This window comes from Saimiri boliviensis, chromosome 6, assembly GCF_048565385.1.
Source record: "Saimiri boliviensis isolate mSaiBol1 chromosome 6, mSaiBol1.pri, whole genome shotgun sequence".
Classification (NCBI taxonomy): domain Eukaryota; kingdom Metazoa; phylum Chordata; class Mammalia; order Primates; family Cebidae; genus Saimiri; species Saimiri boliviensis.
The window spans coordinates 7,779,446-7,805,221 of NC_133454.1; the positions used below are offsets into that span (position 1 = coordinate 7,779,446).

The 25,776-nt window shown below is 37.7% G+C and overlaps 1 protein-coding gene across 5 annotated transcripts in view; it reads left to right on the forward strand.

Moving 5' to 3' along the window:
- MRE11 (MRE11 homolog, double strand break repair nuclease) overlaps positions 1 to 25,776 on the forward strand; it is a 105,232-nt gene that overhangs the window by 53,382 nt on the left and 26,074 nt on the right. For 3 of the 5 annotated variants that reach the window (XR_012517975.1, XM_074400323.1, XM_010352294.3), the window contains exons 15-17: positions 8,902 to 9,121; positions 10,547 to 10,630; positions 24,637 to 24,695. Coding sequence is in view for 4 of the 5 variants with exons in the window: in XM_074400323.1 (XP_074256424.1) it covers positions 8,902 to 9,121; positions 10,547 to 10,630; positions 24,637 to 24,695 (363 nt within the window). In the remaining variant the exon portion in view is untranslated. Of the gene's footprint in view, positions 1 to 8,901; positions 9,122 to 10,546; positions 10,631 to 22,553; positions 24,614 to 24,636; positions 24,696 to 25,776 lie in introns of those variants that run through there. The other 2 variants (XM_010352295.3, XM_074400324.1) reach the window with 2 other exon arrangements.

Genomic DNA, 25,776 nt, shown 5'->3' on the forward strand with positions numbered 1-25,776 from the left:
TAAATTAGAATAACTAGTAGGTTTATTTAGAATAGTCAGTCCATAGGTTTGGTGGTTTGGAATGTGCTGGAGTTGGCTTAGGATAGCTGCCTTTGATTGATTTCAGTTCAGCCTACAAATATTCTGCTCATTGCTCTTTTTTTCCCTTTTGCCCTTGTCTAAAACCTGTTTAGCAGGTGCAGTGGCTCAGACCTATAGTCCTGGCTAGTTGAGAGGCTAAGGTGGTAGAGGATTGCTTGAGCCCAGGAGTTCAAGGCTGTATTATGATTGCACCATCACACTCTAGCATGGGCAACAGAGCAAGACCCTGTCTTTAAAATAAATAAATAAAAATAAATAAAACCTATTTAATTGTATGCATGTGGGGATATATACAACAAAAGCCCCTATTACTCAAAATAATATCTCATTGTTACCAGAGTATCTTACAGATAAAATCTTATCTTACTGAGCTGATATTATTTTGGGCAAAAAAGAAACTTAAAGTGTTTTGGTTACCAATGTTAACCATGAGTAAGCAAGCTTGGATAAATAGTTTCTGTTATCTATTCTAAAATATTAAAATTAGCTTAAGCACCATCATCATTGTCTTGTCAGTCTCGTTGCAGGGTTGAAACTACAAGTTAGCAACTCTTCATTTAAATTTGGGGCCTCTACCTGGCACTTGGTGAATTTATGATTGAAGCGTATTTTCTTATTTTCTAATTGTCCTTAAGTGTTTTATCATTGCTATCTAGTATTTAAAAGTTATCTTATAAATTATGTACTGTTAGTTTCATCTTGATTGCGTTTATTCAGCAGACATTCTGCATAGTCCCTGTTATGGGTTACATATTCTGCTTTATATTAGGACTGTGCATATAAAAAAGCTATGGTCTGTATCCACAAGATTTTCTCAATTTAGTAGGTAAGAGACATGTGTGTAAAGAAGATGTTTATTGAATTACTTTTCCTAGGTGCCTGTTTTATAAATGAGCGGACAGAACAGACTCAAGGTCATATAGTGGCGTAGAATTTGAACATATTTTTCACTCTAACTCTAGACTTTTCTATCCTATGTCCTATCAAGATTTTAGATTATTATGATATTAATTCAGTGCATTGCAAATGAATGGTTTTCTAAAAATGAAAAACTTCTAAAACTGTCATGCAGCACATCACCACTATATCTTTTACAGGTTGTTTTTTGGAAGCTAATGAAAAGAAGTTATGGATTAGAAATGCCTTAACACATTTATTTTATTTATATTCATCTTTTAAGGCACACTTAAAATAGAAATAGTTTGCCAAATTGCAAGAATAAGTGCTAGGAAGAAATGATTCCTGTTTCTTAAATATCTGGCTTAAATTTGATTAACCATTTCAATTTAACAAGGTACAGCAATGTTTCTTTACATTTGAATGAGTTCTTTATGTGTGAAGCCACCATCCTTAGTTTTTCATTAAGCTTTTAAAGGAGTAAGAGTGAACATCTTATACAAGGAAGGTAGGGGAGGCGGCGACAAATTTCAAATGGGAGTTTTACAGAAGAAATAGCTTATGAGTTCAGATATTCAGCTATATTTTAACATTAAAATGTAATCGGGGCTTCCTAGGTAATTTTTCAGCATGCCATAGAATGTTACAATTTTTTTTATTTTTGGCATACTATTTAGAACTTAGGAAATGGAGTCTGACACGCTGCCAAGCTGTAATTCACAGCTTTGCAGAATCATTTGGCTTAGAATATGAATCCCAACACCATGCTTAAATTACTTAAATGGACAAACAGGAGTATTAGCTCTTCTATTTGGAGGAAAAACATTATGCCTTAAAGTCTTTTAGGCCAGGCATTGTGGCTCACCTGTAATCCCAGCACTTTGGTATACGTACACATAGTATTATAAGCATATTTATGGTTTTTGACACATGAAGGAAATATCTACGTATTCCTCAGGCTTGTTTAAATCAGGAATGATTGGTGGATTACATGGCTCTGTATATATGCAGATAAATATTTAGGTTTTTTCTTTCTTTTTTCTATTAATATAGTGAATAATATATATATATATCATATATATCTTATAAGATACAATACATTGTATATATTATAGATTATATATAATATAGATATATATCTATTAATATATATATGAGAGATATAGATATATATCTATATTAAGATATATATAAAAGATATATATACAAATATATCTTAAAGATATATATACCTTATTAATACAGTTAATTTTATATATATATGTATATGTATCTTATATATATATCTTGATGTCAGACCATCCTGATATCACTTTGTAAACCCCCTGGTTATGGATATACTGGTCTTTCCATATGCTTCTGGAGTCCCTCTGTTTACTTTCTTAATCATAAATAATGTTCTGTAATTTTCTTTTTGTGCATGAAGTTCTTTGTCAGTACCGTGTCATACTGGTGTTATCCTTGTAGAAACAATTTGGAAGTTGTCTTTCTGTATGCTCTGGCACTACTGAAGTAGCGGTGAGCTTATCTGTTTTTTGAAAGTTTGGTAGAATTTGCCTATGAAACTTCCTGATTGTGGTTCTTTTTTAGGAGTATTTTTCTTTTAATAATTTTCTCAAAATTTTCTTTGATAATTGGTTTGTTAACCTATATTTCTTTTTTCTCCTTGGATCAGATTAAGGTATTGATTTTCCAGATTATTTAGAATTGAGCATTCTCTCCTAAGTCTTGAGGATTCCCTCCCATTCTTATTTCTTTTTTTCAAGACAGGGTCTCATTCTGTAGTGTGCTACCATTCCCAGCCAATTTTTAATTTTTTTTTTTACATAGATGGAATCTTCTTATGTTGCCCAGGCTGGTCTTTAACTCCTGGGCTCAAGTGATCCTCCTGACTTGGCCTCTAAAGTTCTGGGATTAGAGATGTGAGCCTCTACAGCTGGAATCCTGGGATCAGAGGTGTGAGCCTCTATGCCTGTCCTTCTTATTTCTAATGATGTATATTTGTGTTTTCTTCCTTTCTTTAAAGCTGTGTGGTGATTTTTATTAGTGTTATTGTTTTGTCCCAAAGACCCAGTGATTAGATTTATTTATTATAACAGGGTTTTATTTGAAATCTATTAATATATTAATCTATCTTCATGCTAATAACTTGCTAATACTAGCTATCTTCATAGCTAATACTTCATCCTAATACTTCATGCTAATACTAAGATACTAATACTTAGTATTAGCATGCTAATACTTCATGCTAATACACGTATTGTATTCATGCTAATACAATAAAATAAAATATATTTTATTGTACTTTAGGTTCTGGGGTACATGTGCAGAACATGCAGGATTGTTGCATAGGTACATACATGGCAAGGTGGTTTGCTGCCTCCATCCCCATCACCTGTATCTGGAATTTCTCCCCATGTTATCCCTCCCCAACTCCCCACCTCCTGCTGTCCCTCCCATAGTCCTCCCCAACAGACCCCAATGTGTGATGCTCTCCTCCCTGTGTCCATGTGTTCTCATTGCTCAGCACCCACCTATGAGTGAGAACATGCAGTGTTTGATTTTCTGTTCTTGTGTCAGTTTGCTGAGAATGATGGTTTCCAGATTCATCCATGTCCCTACAAAGGACAAAAACTCATCGTTTTTTATGGCTGCGTAGTATTCCATGATGTATTTTCCTTGTCCAGTATATTATCCACGGGCATTTGGGTTGGTTCCACATCTTTGCTATTGTAAATAGTGCCACTATGAACGTATGTGTGCATGTGTCTTTATAATAGAATGATTTATAATCCTTTGGGTTGCATACCCAGTAATGGGATTGCTGGGTCAAATGGAATTTCTCTTTCTAAGTCCTTGAGGAATCGCCACACTGTCTTCCACAATGGTTGAACAAATTTACGCTCCCAAAAACCGTGTAAAAGTGTTTCTGTTTCTCCTCATCCTCTCAGCATCTGTTGCCTTCAGATTTTTTAATGATTGCCATTCTAACTGGCGTGAGGTGGTATCTCCATGTGGTTTTGATTTGCATTTCTCTGATGACCACTGATGATGAGCATTTTTTCATTTGCTTCTTGGCCTCATAAATGTCTTCTTTTGAAAAGTGTCTGTTTATATCCTTTGCTCACTTTTAAATGGGTTTGTTTTTTTCTTGTAAATCTGCTTTACTTCTTTGTAGATTCTGGATATTAGCCCTTTGTCAGATGGGTAGATTGCAAAATTTTTTCTCATTTTGTTGGTTGCCGGTTCACTCTGATGATTGTTTCTTTTACTGTGCGGAAGCTCTGGAGTTTAATTAGATCCCATTTGTCTATTTTGGCTTTTGTTGCCAATGCTTTTGGTGTTTTAGTCATGAAGTCTTTGCCTATGTCTATGTCGTGAATGGTTTTGCCTAGGTTTTCTAGCGTTTTTGTGGAGTTAGGTCTTATGTTTATGTGTTTAATCCATCTGGAGTTAATTTTAGTGCCAGTTTCTGCTTTCTGCACATGGCTAGCCAGTTTTTACATCATTTATTAAACAGGGAATCCTTTCCCCATTACTTGTTTTGGTCAGGTTTGTCAAAGATCAGATGGTTGTAGATGTGTGGCATTGCCTCTGAGGCTTCTGTTCTGTTCCATTGGTCTATATCTCTGTTTTGGTACCAGTACCCTGCTGTTTTGGTTACTGTATCCTTTTAGTATAGTTTGAAGTCAGGTAGCTTGATGCCTCTAGCTTTGTTCTTTTTACTTATAATTGACTTGGCTCCGTGGGCTCTCTTTTTGGTTCCATTATGAAATTTAAGGTGTTTTTTTTCCAGTTCTGTGAAGAGGGTCATGGGTAGCTTGATGGGGATAGTGTTGAATTTGTAAATTACTTTGGGCAGCATTGCCATTTTCACAGTATTGATTCTTCGTAACCATGAGCATGGAATATTTTCCATCTGTTTATGTCCTCTCTTATTTCTTGGAGCAGTGGTTTGTAGTTCTCCTTGAAGAGGTCCTTTACATCCTTTGTTAGTTGTATTCCTAGGTATTTTATTCTCTTTGTAGCAATTGTGAATGGCAGTTCATTCGTGATTTGGCTCTGTTTAAGTCTGCTATTGGTGTATAGGAATGCTTGTGTTTTCTGCATATTGATTTTGTATCCTGAGACTTTGCTGAAGTTGCTTATCAGTTTAAGGATATTTTGGGCTGAGACAGTGGGGTCTTGTAAATATACAGTCATTTCGTCTGCAAATAGAGACAATTTGACTTCTTCCTTTCCTAATTGAATAACCTTTATTTCTTTTTCTTGCCTGCTTGCTCCGGCTAGAACTTCCAATACTATATTGAAAAGGAGTGGTGAGAGAGGGCATCTTTGTCTAGTGCCAGATTTCAAGGGGAATGCTTCCGTTTTTGCCCATTCAGTATGATATTGGCTGTGATTTTGTAAATAGCTTTTATTACTTTCAGATATGTTCCATCTATACCTAGTTTATTGAGAGTTTTTAGCCTAAAGGCAGTTGAATTTTGTTGAAGCCCTTCCTTTTATCTGTTGAGATAATCATGTGGTTCTTGTCTTTGGTTCTGTTTATGTGGTGAATTACGTTTATAGACTTGCATGTGTGGAACCAGCCTTGCATCCCCAGCATGAAGCCTACTTGATCATGATGGATAAGCTTTTTGATGTGCTGTTGCAATCAGTTTGCCAGTATTTTACTGAAGATTCTTGCATCTCTGTTTATCGTGGATATTGGCCTGAAGTTTTCTTTTCTTGTTGAGTCTCTGCTGGGTTTTGGTATCAGGATGATGTTGGTCTCATTAAATGATTTGGGAAGGATTCCCTCTTTTTGGATTGTTTGCAGTAGTTTCAGAAGGTGTGGTACCAGCTCCTCTTTGTATGTCTGGTAGAATTTGGCTGTGAGCCCATCTGCACCTGGGCTTTTTTTGGTTGGTAGGCTATTAATTGCTGCCTTAACTTCAGCCCTTTTTATTGGTCTATTCAGGTTTTCGACTTCTTCCAGGTTTAGGCTTGGGCGGGTGCAAGTGTCCGGGAATTTATACATTTCTTCCAGGTTTACTGATTTATGTGCCTAGAGTTGTTTGTAGTAATCTCTGTTGGTAGTGTGTATTTCTGTGGAATCAATGGTGATATCCCTTCATCGTTTTTTATTGCGTCTATTTGATTCTTCTCTCTTTTCTTTTTTATTAATCTGGCTAGTGTTCTATTTTGTTGATCTTTTAAAAAAATCAGCTCCTGGATTTATTAGTTTTTCGGAGGGTTTTTTATGTCTCTATCTCTTTCAGTTCTGCTCTTATCTTATTTGTTTCCTGTCTTCTGCTAGCTTTTGAGTTTTTTTGATCTTGCTCCTCTAGCTCTTTCAATTTTGATGACAGGGTGTCGATTTTAGATCTTTCCTTGCTTCTCATGTGGCCATTTATTGCTATAAATTTTCCTCTAGACACTGCTTTAAATGCGTCCCAGAGATTCTGGTACGTTGTCTTCGTTCTCGTTGGTTTTGAAGAACATCTTTATTTCAGCCTTCATTTCATTGTTTATCCAGTCAATATTCAAGAGCCAGTTGTTCAATTTCTATGAAGTTCTGCAGTTCTAAGTTAGTTTCTTAATCCTGAGTTCTAATTTGATTGCACCGTGGACTGAGAGACAGTTTGTCATGATTTCCATTCTTTTACATTTGTTGAGGAGTGATTTAGTTTGAGTTATGTGGTCAGTTTTAGAGTAGGTGTGATGTGGTGCTGAGAAGAATGTATATTCTGTGGATTTGGGGTAGAGAGTTCTGTAGATGTGTATTAGGTTTGCTTGGTCCAGATCTGAGTTCAAGTCCTGGATATCCCTGTTAATTTTCTGTCTCGTTGATCTGTCTAATACTGACAGTGGAGTGTTAAAGTCTCCCACTATTATTGTATGGGAGTCTGAGTCTCTTTGTAGGTCATTAAGAACTTGCTTTATGTATCTGGGTGCTCCTGTATTGGGTGTGTATATATTTAGGATTGTTAGCTCTTTTTGTTGTATTGATCCTTTTACTATTATGTAATGTCCTTCTTTGTCTTTTTTGATCTTCATTGGTTTAAAGTCAGTTTTATGAAAGACTAGGATTGTAACCCCTGCTTTTTCTTGCTCTCCATTTGCTTAATAAATCTTCCTTCATCCCTTTATTTTGAGCCTGTGTATATCCTTGCACATGAGATGGGTTTCCTGGATACAGCACACTTCTGGGTTTTGATTTTTTATCCAATTTGTCAGTCTGTGTCTTTTGATTGGGGCATTTAGCCCATTTACATTTAAGGTTAATATTGTTATGTGCAAATTTGATCCTGCCATTTTGATGCTAGCTGGTTGTTTTGTCCATTAGTTGACACAGTTTCCTCATTGTGTCAGTGCTCTTTACCATTTGATACATCTTTGGAGTGCCTGGTACTGGTCGTTCCTTTCTGTTTAGTGCTTCTTTCAGAAGCTCTTGTAAGGCATGCCTGGTGGTGACGAAATCTCTCAGCAATTGCTTGTTCATAAAGGATTTTATTTCTCCTTCGCTTATGAAGCTTAGTTTGGCTGGATGTGAAATTCTAGGTTGAATGTTCTTTAAGGATGTTGAATATTGGTCCCCACTCTTCTGGCTTGTAGGGTTTCTGCTGAGAGGTCCGCTCTGAGTCTGCTGGGCTTCCCTTTTTGGGTAACCCGACCTTTCTCTCTGGCTGCCCTTAGCATTGTTTTCTTCATTTGAACCCTGGTGAAACTGACGATTATGTGCCTTGGGGTTGCTCTACTTGAGGAATATGTCTGTGGTGTTCTCTGTGTTTCCTGGACTTGAGTGCTGGCCTGCCTTGCTAGGTTGGGGAAGTTCTCCTGGATAATATCCTGAAGAGTGTTTTCCAGCTTGGATTCATTCTCTCTGTCACATTCAGGTACACCTATCAAATGTAGATTAGGTCTTTTCACATAATCCCATATTTCTTGGAGCCTTTTTTCTATTTTTGTACTTTGTTAAGAGACAAGTTCTGGCCATGTTGCCCAAGCTGGTCTCTAACTCCTGATCTCAAGCAGTCCACCCACCTTGGCTTCCCAAAGTGCTGTGATTATAGGTGTGAGCCACCATGCCCAGCCCTTAATTCTCTTTAGCATATATTTGTAAGACATTTTTGCTCATGTTCTTTCTGATTACAAAATTAATTTTTTAGAAAAAGCATGTTACAGAAAATATGTAAATTCAAGAACGAAAAACAGAAGCACCCTAAAATTTACTGCCCAGAGATAACATCTATTTTTTGTCACTTTTTTCCTTGTTATTTACTAGGAGCCTATTCTCAAAAGTAGCTCAAATGATGACAGTCTGTTATGGTCAAATGTCGTATTGAATTAGGGGTGATTGCCAGTATTCCTTCTAGTTCTGAAAGTTGTAATTCTGTGAGATTTTATTTTTCTTGGTAGACCTTTCCAAAGGATCTCATTTTACAGGTATGATAGTAGATTGATCTGACAGATAATAAGCATTAAATTTGATTGGTGGGGAGGTTCTCCTTTACCCATATATAAATATATTTGTTTTTATTTTTTGAGACAGGCTCTCTCTCTGTCACCCAGACTGGAGTGGTGTGGTGTGATTATAGCTCACTGCAGCCTCTGTCTCTTCAGCTTAAATGATCCTCCTGCCTCAGCCTCCTGTGTAGCAGGGACTGCAGGTGCACGCCACCATGTCTGGCTGTTTTGTATTTTTTTTTTGTAGACATAGTGTTTCCCCATGTTGCCCAGGCTTGTCTTGAATTGTTGGGTACAAGGCATCCTGCTGCCTCAGCCTCCCAATGTTCTGGGATTACAGGCGTGAACCACCTTGCCAGCCTCCTTTATCTTTTTATAAGCATGATTAGTTCATCTCAATGCCTAAATTAATTATTTGTAGGATACTGCATTATCTGCTTGTGTGTACTTTCTCCTTTTTCTCCCTCTTAGGCTATCAACAGGGCCAGAGCACTGAGATCTCAGTCAGAAGAGTCTGCTTCTGCCCTTAGTGCTGATGACCTTATGAGTATAGGTTTAGCAGAACAGATGGCTGATGACTCTGATGATAGCATCTCAGGAGCAGCTAGCAAAGGAAGAGGCCGAGGAAGAGGTCGAAGAGGAGGAAGAGGACAGAATTCATCATCTAGAGGAGTGTCTCAAAGAGGAAGAGGTAAGCGCTGAGTTTAGTCGTATGCACATTCAGACTTGGCAGTTCAGTGGAAAATACAGAATTAGATCTCATCAGAATTGAATTATAAGTTTTTATTTCTAAAACATGGTTCTTTAAAAATCTGTTTTTGTAATATATAAAGTCTTTAAGACAGTTCTCACTTGTGCCTTTTACTTAAATAAATTTTTTTTTCTGATACTAACAATTTATTTTTAAAATATATTTGTTCTTTCCACCATTACCACTATTTTATAAGATACCCAGAAGAAATAGTTATTATACTTAAATAAATTTTGAATGGCCACATGCACTTAGGGTTTTAATTGTTTTTAATACATACCTTATAAAAGCTTCACTGTGTTTGTCATACAGTACCTTTTGGGTACATTTTATGTCATATGTATTCCTATACGTACAAAGTAATAGGCAAATATGAGTTGTTAAAGAAAATAGTTAGCTAAAAGCCTTTGGCAACAGGAAGAAAACTCAGATCATAAAATTATTTTTTTGGTTACGATCATAAGATACAAATACCCACATACTTATCAAATATCTTGCTCAAGTCAGTTTAAGAAGGAAAACTGCCTCCAATTTGATTTCTAAAAGTAGTCATTAACATTGTCATCATTGTGTTTGCTGTGAGACTATTGTCATTGAATAGTTCAAGCCAATAGAAATTGGTCATTCAGAGACTTTCTCACACATTGTGTCAATTCATCTCTAAGGATTAAAAAATTTTTTTATTAAATATGTATCCATAGGAATTTTAAGCTGGTGAAATGAAGAGTAATTTGGTTTAAAATCTCCAGGGAGAGAAATCTCTGTCTTTTAATGATGATTATTTTCACTATTCTTACATTTACAAAATTTTTCCTTAAAATTTTTTTTTTTTTATTTTTATTTTCTTATTATATTTTTTTAGATGGAGTATTGCTCTGTCACCCAGGCTAGAGTGCAGTGGTCCAATCTCGGCTCACTGCAACTTCTGTCTCTTAGGTTCAAGCAGTTCTCCTGCTTCAGCCTCCCAAGTAGCTGGTATTACAGGTGACCACTGTCATGCCTGGTTAATTTTTGTATTTTTAGTAGAGATGGAGTTTCACCATATTGGCCAGGCTGGTTTTGAACTCCTGACTTCATGTGGTCCTCCTGCCTCGACTTCCCAAAGTGCTGAGATTATAAGCCACCATGCCTGGCCTATTTGCTTACATTTTAATTGGATAAATATTAACTAAAATGTGGCCTAAAAGAATTTTCAGTCTCTGAAAATTGATCATACTCTAGATAGTTTGTTCTGATATATATGTCTGGCTTTTTACAGACAAAATGTTTGACCTAAGTCTATTTAGCTTTCATTTTTTTGGCGTTGTGTGAAATAAACCTTAGCTGCTGATACGATTGTACATTTACTCTTCATTATTCTGAAAGCAGGCACTGGTCTGGAGACGTCTACTTGTAGCAGAAACTCAAAGACCACTGGGTCAGCATCTAGAAATATGTCTATTATTGATGGTGAGTATAGACTGCAAGTGGCTATTATAAATTCCAATATTAGATAATCCCCATTAATAGCCCTTATTTGTGTTGCCATCATTAGGAAGTCAAAAGGGCAATTAGGATCACAGGATAAATTGTTTTTAAAAAGATCTTCGCTCCAGGTCTTTGCTATTGTAAACAGAAAATGCAAAAAAAAAAAAAAAAAAAAATTGAAAAAAAAGATCTTTGCTATACATTAGAGTTACTGAAGAGAGTAAGCTTTTAAAATTATGTTTTATAATTTCTTACTTTTAGACAAATGCTACTGTTGTTTATCTTTGACAGAGAGATCCTGGAAACATAGGAAAGTGTATTAGTTGGTCACTGTATGGATGGTGGTGGAAAAAGAGAGGAACGGCATGCGCTGTTTCCTTGCTTCCCCTTGCTACTCTGTCAGTCTCTGCTTTCCATATAGAGAAGTCATGTGACCTATATTTATGAGAAATTAGGCTCTTGGAAGTAATTTTTATATATTTCATGGTCTAAAAATTGGCCTCAACTTGAGGGGATCTGTTTAACTATTTTTAATATTATAAATTATGAGATTACCCTAAAATGTTAGTTATATTTACAAGAAGTATGTGTTAAGATAAGTGGTGATATATTTTTTTACTTAGCATTTAGAATATATTCATATGTATTTTATTTATATTATCCTATTAGTTATTTTTGGTTATTGTCTCACTTTTATAATATTTATGAATATTAATTTATTAAATATATTTATAATCTTATAGCTAGGATTAATTTTTGACACACTGGGGAGCTGAATTAAGTCTCAGAAGATGAAGTTTATCAGGGGGAATATAAACTCTATTTGTGTCCGAAAGGAAGCTGCACAAATAGAGTGAGAGGTATGTGAGTTTAACAGCAACCAAGGTCAAAAAGACTTAGATCAGTAAGAGTTATGCTGGCAGACCCAACTGTCCATATCTATTAATGTCTTAAACAGTATTAATAGAAATAAATAGTGTAAAATAAATGAACAGTATTAATAGAAATAATGAGTCTTGCAGGGGTATCCAAGGAAATGAATACAGTCATGGGTTCTTAGTTTCTCTTTCTGGTTGGGCCAGTAAAGTCCATTTCTTATCCCTCCTTTCCTCGTATCACTAGTGACAGAAACTAAAAACCATGGCATCAGGTTGCTAAAAACCTAAAACAAAACAAAACAGAACAACAACAGCAACAACAACGAAATGAGGAGGTTTGGACAAGCTTCCACAGCAAGGAAGTTCTCCCTGTGTACTAAATTGGACATATCATGCCAAGAATATTGTACTCCTCTTTGGAATTATATTTCAAGGAGACTATCAACTATATATGATCAATTAGAAGAGATACCAAATAATGTGAAAAATTATTGGCCACTGCCTCACCCAGGAAGTGCAACTGGGTGATGGATCAGGGATTCTTCCCCTCCGGTACTACAGTTTAGATGCTGTGCTTCTCCCATGGCCTTTGCAACCCACAAACAAGGAGATCCCCACTGGGCTGAAAGGTGCCATGACTTATTAGCACAGATCTGAGCAGCAGCTCCAGTCTGCGCTGCGGGTTGTCCACACAGATGTGAGCAGATGCTTTGACTAGTACCAAGAGTGCCTGCGGGATGGAACTTCCTGCTTCCTAGAAAGAGAGGGAGCTGAAAGCAGGGAGACAGGTGATACGGCTTGGTGGGTCCCACCTCCACAAAGACTAGCAAACTGAAGCCCTCTCGCTTGAGAGTTTCGCAGCCAGCACATCAGTTAAAGCTCAACCCAAGATGTTCGAGCTCGTTGAGAAGGGCGTCCTCCATAGCTGATCTTATCTGTGTAAACAAAAGCCAGAGAAAGCCTCACAGCAGCTGGACTGAGACCGTGGCAGACCAGCAGTGCCTCTGCAGGAAGACAAGGGACAGACTGCCTCCTCAAGCGACTAACCAACCCATGTGTAACCAAAAACATGCCACATACAGAACTCTGGCTGACAACTGACAGTTAACCTTCTGAGATGAAGCTACCAGAGGAAAGATCAGCCCGCAATACTTGCTGTTCTGCAGCCCCCACAGGTGAGTCCCAGGCAAGCAAGGTCTGGAGTGGACTCCAGCAGTCCTACGGCAGAGGGGCCTGACTGTTAGAAGGAAAACTAAAAAACAAAAAGAAATAGCTTCACCATCAACAGAAAGGACGTCCAGTCAGAGACCCCATCCAAAATCACCAACTTCAAAGATCAAAGGTAGGTAACTCCATGAAGATGGAAGAAACCAGTGCAAAAAGGATGAAATCATCAAAGACCAGAACACTTATCCTCCTCCAAGAGATCACAACTCCTCACCAGCAAGGGAACAAAACAGGATGGAGAATAAGTTTGATGAACTGACAGACACAGGCTTCAGACGGTGGGTAATAAGAAACTATTCTGAGCTAAAGGAGCATGTTCTAAACCAATGCAAAGAAACGAAAAACCTTGAAAAAAGGTTAGATAAAATTCTAACTAGAATAACAAGCTTAGAAAAGAACATAAATGACTTGATGGAGATGAAAAATACAGCAGTAGAACTTTGCAAAACATGCGCAAGTTTCAATAGCCAAATCGATCAAGCAGGAGAGAAGATATCAGAGATTGAAGGTCAACTCAATGAAATAAAATGAGAAGACAAGATTAGAGAAAAAAGAGTGAAAATAAATGAACAAAGCCTCCAAGAAATATGGGATTATGGGAAAAGACCTAATCTGTGCTTAATTGATATACCGGAATGTGACAGGGAGAATGAATCCAACTTGGAAGATACTTTTCAGGATATTATCCAGGAGAACATTCCCAGCCTAGCAAGGCAGACCAACATTCAATTCCAGGAAATACAGAGAATACCACAAAGATATTCCTCAAGAAGAGCAACCCCAAGGCGCATAATCGTCAGATTCACCAGGGTTGAAATGAAGGAAAAAAATGCTAAGGGCGGCCAGAGAGAAAGGTCAGGTCACCCATAAAGGGCAGCCCATCAGACTCACAGCAGATTTCTCTGCAGAAACCCTGCAAGCCAGAAGAGAGTGAGGGCCAATATTCAACGTCCTTAAAGAAATGAGCTTTCAACCCAGTATCTCATATCCAGCCAAACCAAGCTTCATAAGTGAAGGAGAAATAAAATCCTTTACAGACAAGCAATTGCTGAGAGATTTTAGCAGACCTGCCTTACAAGATCTCCCGAAAGAAGCACTGAACAGAAAGGAATAACCAGTACCAGCCACTCCAAAAACATACCAAATGGTAAAGACCAACAACACAGTGAAGAAACTGCATTAACTAATGGGCAAAACAACCAGCCAGTAACAAATGGCAGGATCAGATTCACACATAATAATATTAATGTTAAATGTAAACAGCCTAAATGCCCCAATCAAAAGATACGGACTGGCAAACTGGACAAAAACTCAAGATCCATTGGTGTGCTGTGTTCAGCAGACCCATCTCATGTGCAGAGACACACATAGACTCAAAATAAAGGGATGGAGGAAGATTTACCAAGCAAATGGAGAGCAAAAAAAAAGCAGGAGTTGCAATCCTAGTCTCTGATGAAACAGACTTTAAAACCGCAAAGTTCAAAAGAGACAAAGAAGGATATTACATAATGGTAAAAGGAGAGCTAATGATCCTAAATATATATGCCCCCAATACAGGAGCACCCAGATACATAAAGCAAGTTCTTAATGACCTACAAAGAAACTTAGACTCCCACATATTAATGGTGGGAGACTTTAAAACCCTACTGTCAATATTTAACAGATCAATGGACAGGAAATTAACAATCATATCCAGGACTTGAACTCAGATCTGGACCAAGAGGACCTAATAGACATCTACAGAAATCTCCACCCACGTCTACAGAATATACATTCTTCTCAGCACCACATCGCCTTAACTGGAAGTAAATCACTCATCAGCAAATGCACAAGAACGGAAATTATAACAGTCTCTCAGACCACAGTGCAATCAAATTAGAACTCAGGATTAAGAAACTCACTCAAAAGTGCAAAACTACATGGAAAATGAACAATTTGCTTCTGAGTGACGAATGGATAAACAATGAAATGAATGCAGAAATAAAGATGTTCTTCAAAACTAATGAGAACAAAGACCCAACATACAAGAATCTCTGGGTCACATTTAAAGCAGTATCTAGAGGGAAATTTATAGCAATAAATGCCCACATGGGAAGCGAGGGAAGATCTAAAATAGACACCCTGTTATCAAAATTGAAAGAGCTAGAGGAGCAAGATCAAACAATTTCAAAAGCAAGCAGAAGACAAAAAATAACTAAGATCAGAGCAGAACTGAAGGAGATAGAGACACAAAAAACCCTTCAAAAAATCAGTAAATCTAGGAGTTGGTTTTTTGAAAAGATCAACAAAATAGACAGACTGCTAGTCAGACTAATAGAAAAGAGAGAAGAATCGAAGAGATGCAATCAAATAGTAAAGGGGATACTACCACCAATTCCACAGAAATACAAACTATCAGAGATTACTATAAACAGCTCTATGCACACAAACCAGTAAATCTGGGAGAAATGGATAAACTCCTGCACACTTACACTCTCCCAAGACTAAACCAGGAAGAAGTTGAATCCCAGAATAGACCAATAACAAGGTCTGAAGTTGAGGCAGCAATTAATAGCCTATCAACCAAAAAAAGTCCCTGATCAGACAGGTTCACAGCCGAATTCTACCAGATGTACAAAGATGAGCTGGTTCCATTCCTTCCGAAACTACTCCAAACAATACAAAAAGAGGGAATCCTCCCTAACTCATGTTACAAGACCAACATCATCCTGATACCAAAACCTGGCAGATACACAAGTAAAAAAGAAAACTTCCGACCAATATCCATGATGAAGACTGATACAAAAATCTTCAATAAAATACTGGCAAACTGAACGCAACAGCACATCAGAAAGCTTATCCACCACAATCAAGTAGGCTTTATCCCAGGGATGCAGGTTGGTTTACCATACACAAATTTATAAACGTAATCCATCATATAAACAGAACCAACGACAAAAACCGTATGATTATCTCAATAGAAGTAAAGAAGACCTTCAGCAAAAGTCTACAGCCCTTTAGTCTACAGCCCTTTATGCTAAAAACTCTTAGTGAACTAGATACCAATGGAACATATCTCAAAATAATAAAAGCTATTTGCAACAAACCCACAGCCAATATCATATTGAATGGGCAAAAACTGGAAGCGTTCCCTTTGCAAACTGCCACTAGACAAGGATGCCCTCTCTCACCATTCCTATTCAATATAGTATTGGAAGTTCTAGCCAGAGCAATCAGGAAAAAAAAAAAAAAGTAATCAAAACAGCATGGTACTGGTACCAAAACAGAGATACAGAAACAATGGAACAGAACAGAGGTCTCAGAAGTAACAGCACACACTACAACCTTTGACAAACCTGACAAAAGCAATGGGGAAAGGATTCCCTGTTTAATAAATGGTGTTGGGAAAACTGGCTAACCATATGCAGAAAGCTGAAACTGGACCCCTTCCTTATACCTTACACTGAAATTAACTCCAGATGGATTAAAGATTTAAACATAAGACCTAATACTATAAAAACCTTAGAAGAAAACCTAGGCAAAACCATTCAGGACATAGGCATAGGCAAGACTTCATGACTGAAACACCAAAAGCTCAAAAGCCAAAATAGGCAAATGGGATCTAATTAAACTCCAGAGCTTTTGCACAGCAAAAGAAACAATCATTAGAGTGAACCGGCCACCAACGGAATGGGAAAATATTTTTGCAGTCTATCCATCTGACAAAGGGCTAATATCCAGAATCTACAAAGAACTAACGCAGATTTACAAGGAAAAAACCCAAACCCATTCAAAAGTGGGCAAAGGGTATAAACAAACACTTTTCCAAAGAAAACATTTATGATACCAACAAATATGAAAAGATGTTCAACATCACTGGTCATTAGATAAATGCAAATCAAAACCACATTCAGATACCATCTCATGCCAGTTAGAATGGCAATCATTAAAAAATCTGGAGACAGCATGCTGGAGTGGATGTGGAGAAATAGGAACACTTTTACACTGTTGGTGGGAGTGTAAATTAGTTCAACCATTGTGGAAGGCAGTGTGGTGATTGATTCCTTAAGGATCTAGAAATAGAATACCATTTGACCCAGCAATCCCATTATTGGGTACACATACCCAAAGGATCATAAATCATTCTATTATAAAGACACAAGTACTCATATGTTCATCGTGGCACTGTTTATAATAGCAAAGACCTGCAGTGAACCCAAATGCCCATCAGTGATAGACCGGTTAAGGAAAATATGGCACATATACACCATAGAATACTATGCAACCATAAAAAAGGATGGCTTCATGTCCTTTGTAGGGATATGGATGAATCTGGAAACCATCATTCTCAGCAAACTGACACAAGAACAGAAAACCAAACACCACATGTTCTCAGTCATAGACGAGTGTTGAACAGTAAGAACACATGAGCACAGGGAGGGGAACATCACACACTGGGGTCTGTTGGCGGGTGGGGGGATAGGGGAGGGACAGCGGGGGGTGGGGAGATTGGGGAGTGGTAACATTGGGAGAAATGTGTGATATAGGTGACGGAATGGAGGTAGCAAAGCACCATGGCACATACGTATCTATGCCATAGTCCTGCAAGATCTACACATGTACCCCAGAACTTAAAGTACAATTAAAAAAAAATGATTGGCTAGGCCCAGTGGCTCATACCTGTAATCGAAGCACATTGGGAGGGTGAGGTGGGCGGATTGCCTGGGCCAGGAAGTTTGAATTCAGCCTGGACAACACAGTGAAACTCTGTCTCTACTAAAAATACAAAAAGTTAGCTGGGTGTGGCAGTGTGTGCCTATACTCCCAGCTACTCAGGATGCTGAAGAGGCAGGAGAACTGCTTGAACCCTCAAGGCATAGGTTTTAGTGAGTGAAGATCGTGTCACTGTACTCCAGCATGGGTGACAGACTGAGACTCTTGTCTCCAAAACAAAGGTTGAAGGAGCATGTAGTATCTAACCTGGGAAAGATTATATGTTCTGTCATGCAAAATATGGAATAAATAGATTTGATTTGTTTAGTCCCAAAGGCAGTGCTTTTTAATCTATTTTGGCTTATGGATTCTCCAAAACTCTGATTAGAGCTATGTCTTCTCTCCTTAAATAAGCTCTCACATGCAGTTGCACCCAATTTCAAAAGGTTCAGCCACTGCCATGAAGCCCATTTGTGTTCTCCAGCTTAAGAACTCCTGGCCCGGGGTGGTGGATGGGAATTGCTAGAAACATACTGATTTAAGTTTCTCATCTGATAGAATGGACCTGAAAGATTTAACAACTTTATTCCCTTGTTTTATATGTGAGGGAACTGAGCCAAGCATTTTCGCCCTGAGTTGATTAAACCACTAATAGTAGCAGTAATAACTAGTATTTATGAAACTACATGCCTCTTAACAGGTCTGTGGAGTAGGTACTTACTATATTATTTCTTTTTTACAGAAAAGGAAACTGAGGCTTTAGAAGATAGATAATTTGCCCTATATCTCATAACATGTCAGTACCAGATCTGAGAATGATCTCACATTCTCTGAACTCCACAACCAGTAGCTGACCACCGTACTGGTTTCCAGAGCAAGATAAGATTAGAGATCTCGCTGCAGGTTTTCCATAGATTAATTTTTACATTATACAGAATAACCTATGTAATTAATATAAAGATGGACTAATTTGCCTTGGAAGTAAATATCACTCTATTAAAGGAATTTTCAACATTTATTAGACGACAGCTGCCATTGAAGAAAAGATACAAAATCAGGCTGATTAAATGACTCTTAAAGCTTACAAAAAATTCCATTGCTGTATTTTTACTCAAGTATTATTTAGTACTTCAGAAGAGCCAGCTAAGATCCTTACCTTTTTGCTTCAAAAACATGTTGTCTTTATTGCCATTTAGGAAATGGCATCTTGAAAGATTCTGTTTTATTCTTGGTAGGTTTAATATAAAAGAGAGGAAGAAAGAGAGAAAAAGGCAGCCTGGTAAATTGTAAAGGATCCATGCTGAGTTCAACCTTGCGTTCAACAAATGACAGCTTTGTGACTTGAGATGAGTCACTCACTCTCCTAGTTTGTTTAGATATGAATTGCAAATAGTAATCTCTTTTGTATTGATTTATTCTGAATATTAAATGATCAAAAAGCCTGGCACATAGTAGGCATTTATGAAATGTTACTGTTATTAATATTAAAAATGAGAAAACAGGAACATAGAAAAAGAGTGAATAAAATAATGAACACTTCCATGTAACATGCAATTGCTAGTCATATATGTAGATTATCTACTTTTACTTTCGCCCAAATTATCTTTTTTTGTCCTGGCTTTTTTTTTTTTATTATTTTTTTTTCTGCCCTGTGGAATCGTTTCCTGGCTTGTTTTATGTGAAGCTTTCCTTGACTCCATTGGGTAGAATTAATCACTTAAAATAAGTCTCTGAGTTTCCATTGTAGTTAAGAAATCAGATATTAAGCTTATTTGTTTTTGTTTTTTAAAAAGTAACCTGTTTTTCCCTCAGCTTGCTGTTTTTATGTTCTGCAGTTTCATTGTGATGTATCTAAAGATGGTATCCCTTTTTATCCTGCTTAGGATTTATTGAGCTTCATGAATTTCTGAACTGGTATTCCATCACTTCTAGAAAATCTTTAGCTATTGTCCCTTCAGATGTTACCTCTATGCTATTCATATTCTCCTTCCTTCTGAGTCTTCAGTTACATACATATAAGACCTTTTTACTCCGTCCTCCCATGACTCTTGTATTTTCTGTTTTCTCTTTCTGTGCTATATTCTAATTAATTATTTCTGATCCCTTTTTGTTGTTGTTGACAGAGTCTCTCTCTGTCGCCTAGGCTGGAGTGCAGTGGTGTGATCTTGGCTCATTGTAACCTCTGCCTCCTGGGTTCAAACAATTCTCCTGCCTCAGCCTCCCAATTAGCTGGGATTACAGATGTGCACCACCACACCTGTCCACCTGGCTAATTTTTGTAGTTTTAGTATAGATGGGGTTTTACCATGTTGGCCAGGCTGGTCTCAAACCCCTGGCCTCATGTGATCCTCCTGCCTTGTCCTCCCAAAGTGCTGGGATTACAGGCATGAGCCACCGCATCCAGCCTATTTGTTTCTTTCAAAATATCCTGTTACTTTTGATCATTTAAAAAGTTTTCCTGAAGATATTTTTAGGCCTGTTTTTAATTTTTTTGTGTGGACACGGTAAGGATTTCTTTTGTATTCTGTATATAATAACCTAGTGTCTCATTTATGGTTCTCATTTATGGTGACGCATTTCCTTCCATGCTTTGTTATTTACTGTCCCTAGAAAATCATCAGCAGGAATAATTTGAGACTTTGGGTGAAACTGTCTTCCTTCAGAAAAGATTCACGTTTGTTTCTCCAGACTTCTAGGTCACCACAGGTCTTAGACCAAATTCACCTTAAGGTGAATTTGAGGGTTTCTTGGACCAGTCAGGTGATACGTGCTTGTAATGAAAATACAGGTTCAGTCACTTGCTGCTTGCAAAGTCCAATTAAAAAGAGCGAAGTGTGTAATAAAGAAAGTGACTTTTTATTCCAAAGCTAACTTAGGGGAAGAAATACAGGCTTCCTACCTTAAGGATACTGCTTCCCCCTTTGCAGCAGAAAGTAGGTGCTTTTAAAGGGGTCTTATCAGGAATGGCATGCAGGGGAGGAAGCAAACAAGTTAGGGGTCTGCATGCCAGTTTGGCGTCATATCTACCAGGGAGTTGAATTGGCATCTTCATGGGCAGAAATAGGCTATAAAGGTGGCTGAAAATTCTCAAGGTGGGAGAGAGTTTCCTAGCAGGACTTTGGGTTGTAAATCCACTGTTCTCTCTAGAGGCAACCCCCTGGTGGGTGATAGTCCCACCCTGGGGCTTCTAAGCACATAGTCAGATGAGCTCCCCCTGTAGGGAGTGTCTGATAAAGAGGAAGTAAAAGACTATAATTGTATTTCTAAAGAACTAAGTAGAAAGTGGGGAAAAGGAGAAATGAGAAAAGAAGAGAGAAAAAAAAATAATTGAACTATCTCTTAGAAAAATGGGGCTACTCAGCTGGGCGCAGTGGCTCCTATTTGTAATCCAGCACTTTGGGAGGCTGAGGCATGCAGATCACTAGTTCAGGAGTTCGAGACCATCCTGGCCAACACGGTGAAAACCCATCTCTACTAAAAATACAAAAATTAGCCAGGTGTGGTGGCATGCGCCTGTAGTCCCGGCTACTCGGGAGGCTGAGGCAGGAGAATCACTTGAACCTGGGAGGTGGAGGTTGCAGTGAGTTGAGATCATATCACTCCACTCCAGCCTAGTGACAGAACAAGACTCTGTCTCAAAAAAAAAAAAAAAAAGAAAGAAAAATGGGCGTTCTCAGTCACATGCTTATGAAATCCTTTTACTTCTGCTTCTCTGTTTAACCACTGGGGCCCCACATAAACAAGGGAGGAAATGGATCAGGCTTCCCACTTTGGGCAGGCCTTGGGCTTTAGTAGCTCTCTCTCTTTTTTTTCTTCAGAACTCTTAAAAACCAGTCTTAACATTGTCTCTATTAAAAAGTGAACTCAGGGAAAGGACTCTGCTTACCTCTGAGTGCTAGCTTTTCTTCAGTTTTGGCCTGGTAATTCCTTGCTATGCAATCAGCTCTTCAGTGTCATTGAGAATAGTTTTTTAATGTTCGAGATACTAATTTGGATTGTTGTCAGCAGAAGTAAGTTTGAAGACAGTAAGAGATTATTTTGTCTGAATAACCTAGTCTGCCATGACTGTTACCCATTGACAACACAGAATAAACCTATTTGTGTCGAGAGACTGGAGACCAATTATGGTGCCTTAAAAGTTTTACAGATTGCCTTGACTAATTTTGTTAAGGAAACAGTATTCATCCATGAAAAGAGGCTATGTAAATAAACTAAATACAAAACATCAGATTTCCTGAGTTACGTTGTAGGCAAAAATCTTAACATGGTGCTTTTTGCAGCAGAGCATAGTGGTTAAGAACCCAGGCTCTGGAGTCAGGCCCATTGGGTCAGCCACAGCCAGCTCTTTACTGCTGGCTCGGCACCCTTGCACTGTAAGTGATGTGAGAAGGGTTTCTGTACCATTCCTGCTCATCACTGTATCCACCGTGCTTGGCACGTAACAGAGTACATGCTTGTTAAATACTTAACAAGGACTGAGTAAAAATTAAAGATTGTGTAGCATAACGGTTAAGACCATGGTTCTAAAGTCAGGAAGATCTTGGTTTGAATCCTGACTTCTCAGTTTTACTAGCTGTGTGTCCTCCAGCAAATACATTAAGTTTTCCCTCTTAGGATTGAGTGTTCTTGTCTGAAGGATGGGTCAATGATTGCGTCTACGTCATTGTGTTACTTTGAGGATTAATGAGAAAATGCATGTGAAGTACTGGGCAGAGTCTATGCATATTAAGCCCTCAGTAAGTGCAAGCTGGTGTTACTCTGTAAGCATCAGATCCCTTAGCTATAAAACTGACAATGTTGTACTGACTTCAGAGTAATTATATTAAATGAACTTAAGTATTTACATTACTAATCACAACAACTGGTAAAAATGCAGTAGATGATAGCTGGTATTAGTGGTAGTGTTTTGTAATAAGGTTATGAAGATGAATGTTATGTGAATCATTGGTCTAAATTGTCTTTTATCTAATTGATTTGATATATTGGTTTTGCTAACTTAACTGATTACCTCCAGTACTAGGCCTTTTTTGAAAAATGAACTGATTTTTTTAAGTATACATTTGTGAAACATTTTTATCAGGGTTTTTTTTTTTTTTTTTTTTTTTAAGTCTCTTATAGAATACCTGTTGTGTAGTTAACTATACTTGTCATCCCTTTGGGACAGAGCAACAAATTAAGACTGTAACTTCTAGATCCCTGTTATAAATGGAGTCAAGAGGTAAATAAAGGTCAAATTCTCTTATAACAAGGTCCGTGGAGTATTATTGTGCTGCAGTTTTATTGGAAAAGGTAGAAATTATAGCCACAGGAGTTGTAAATAAGAGTTGACAGCCCAGATTTTCCATTGAAGTTAGTCAGCAGAGGACAGTAGCTAAGTGAATAAAAGTACCTCTGAAGCCACTGCTTTTATGTTTCATTTATACCACTGTGGGTACCACTGCTGCTACTGTGTTTACTACCACAAATAGCTACATGTGTTTGAATGCTTTCTATCTGCTAGACACTACCTCTTACCCTCTCAACAGTTTTCTGCATGAAGTATTAACACTGTTTTACAGGTGAGGAAAGTGAGATTTAAAGAAGCCAAGGATCTTGGCCATAGTTGAGCTAGTAAGTTAAAATGAGTCTAACTCCAAAACCAGAGCTTTTAACCACCACACTATATTGTCTTCCTAACAGAACATACTGCTTAGTTTCTAAACTAAAATTATTAAAATTATTTCACAAACATTCATTCATCTTTTGCCTTCCACTGGGGATAAAAACAAAAGTGTCTTATTTTCCAGGATCTCAGAGTTAGAGGAGTCAGTGAATAAATATTGAACATAAATATTCTTTGAAACCATCATTTTCACTGGCTTTTTTATTCAATGCCCTGTCTAGCCTTTTGAGTAGAGTAGGTTGTGAAACCAATAATTGAGTAAGCAGATAAGACCACTGTTTCTGCCTCTCATCTCTACTCTTAGATGTTACAAGTTTGGGGATAGAACCTAGAATAGGAAATATTTGCAAACACATTTAGATTAAATAGAAAAAAATCGTTAGTTTTCTGACTAGGAGAATTTTGGACTTTGCAGGATTTTTTGAGTATTTCACTTTTTAAATTCTTTCTTTCTTTGCCCTATTTAGTTTGTAAGTTATCTTGGGGAAGATGTTTTTGATGTTAGCAAACTGGTAAGGCGTAGGAGAAAATAAACCTAAATTAGATGTTTGAAATTTATTGAAGGGTTTTTTTTTTTTTTTTTTTTTTGGAGATGGAATTTCACTTTGTCACCCAGGCTGTAGCACAGTGGCATGATCTCTGCTCACGGCAACCTCCGCCTCCTGGGTTCAAGCAGTTCTCCTGCCTCAGCCTCCTGAGTAGCTGGGATTACAGGAGCTTGCCACCTGGCCCAGCTAATTTATATATATTTTTTCTAGTAGAGTTTGGGTTTCACCATGTTGGCCAGGCTCTTCCTGAGCTCCTGACCTCAAGTGATCCGCTTGCCTCGGCCTCCCAAAATGCTGGGATTACAGGAGTGAGCCACCACACCTGGCCTTATTGTAGGTTTAGATGTCAAGGGAAAGGAAAAGGAAAGATAAAGAGCCAGCCAAACTTCAAGTATCTGACCAAGTTTAAAAGAAAAAAAGGTACGGATACAAAATAATTTTTATCATAGAATAAAAGATATGCTATTTTCTAGAATTCTCATATGGAATATTTCTTAGGTATTAAATATGGTTACCAAGGTAGAGGAAAATGAGAAACCACCGGAACCCCATGGCTCCTAATGTAGCGACGGGAATAAAGGTATCATCAGCAACAAAGAAATACGGGATTAGGAGTCTTTCCTTCAATACATTTGTAGTTCAGTTGGTTAGGTGACTAGATTTTATCCTTCAGATATTTTTCTATAAAATGTTCTTAGCGTGTTTGTGTTTATAAATACTACAGTATAAGCTGGGAAATACTATAATACTATTATAAATACTACTGAAATAAGCTGGGAAATAATGAGACTGACAGCATTGAGTTGTTTGTACCTATAATTCTATCTCCCTTTAGATTTTAAAATGTAAAAAATAGTTTTGTAATTAGGCATATGCAGTTTTGCAGATAGGATTCAGAAAATCTTTAGCTAAAGAAATATGCAAGTTATTCTAAGTTGTTTTAAGAATAATGTAATGCACGTTTCATCTTTTTCATTCTAGCCTTTAAATCTGCAAGACAGCAGCCTTCCCAAAATGTCACTACTAAGAATTATTCAGAGGTAAGAAAAAAAGTTTTATAGTTGTGTATTAATAATTTATGTTTTCTGCATTATGAATTGTCAACTCTTTGATTTACAAAGTAAATAAAACATGACAAAGTATGGGCCGGGCGTGGTGGCTCAAGCCTGTAATCCCTGCACTTTGTGAGGCCGAGGCGGGTGGATCATGAGGTCAAGAGATCGAGACCATCCTGGCCAACATGGTGAAACCCTGTCTCTGTAGAAAATAAAAAAATTAGCTGGGCGTGGTGGCGTGCGCCTGTAGTCCCAGCTACTTGGGAGGCTGAGGAGGAAGAATTGCTTGAACCCAGGAGGCGGAGGTTGCAGTGAGCCGAGATTGTGCCACTGCACTCCAGCCTGGCGACAGAGTGAGACTCTGTCTCAAAAAAAAAAAAAGATGAAAAAGTATGGAACATTAAAGCTGGAAGGTGCTTCACCAGTTATCTCTAGAGTTTCTAGGATTTGATATTTTTTCTTGGTTGCTCTCTTTTTTAAAATAATGGTTATTATTATAGAAATCCATAAATGCTATATATACAGTAATGTTTTCAAAGATAACAGTGTTGAACCAAAAGAGCTCGTGCATGGAATACTAATATTGAAGATGAGTTCAGTGCATATAGAGGCTTTATCTATACTGGGTTTCCCTTTCTTATTTATCTTCCCAAAATACTGGCTATGACTTAAGAGCTGATGCTAGACTTAAGATGAACTAAAAGGCTGAAGTCCAGTGATCCATGTGGTCTGCCCTAGGTTTAGCCTGGGCCTTCTGCTCTTCCTTTGATTCCAAAAAGAGTCAAAAGTGGGTTTGACCTCTATTATTACCTCACTTTAAAAACTATGTGTCTTAACTCCCAAGCCAGTACTCTTCCCTTTACATCAGGGTTTCTCCATAGTGGTACTGTTGACATTTTGAACAGATAATTCTTTGTTGTGAAGGATTGTCCTGTGCATTGTAGGATATTTAGCAGCATCCTTAGCCTCAGGAGCTGTTTGTTCAGTATTTGGTCCTTGACTTCATCCTCATCTGCATTTCAGTTGGATGAAGATACGGCAAATACATGTATCAAATGTCAAGATA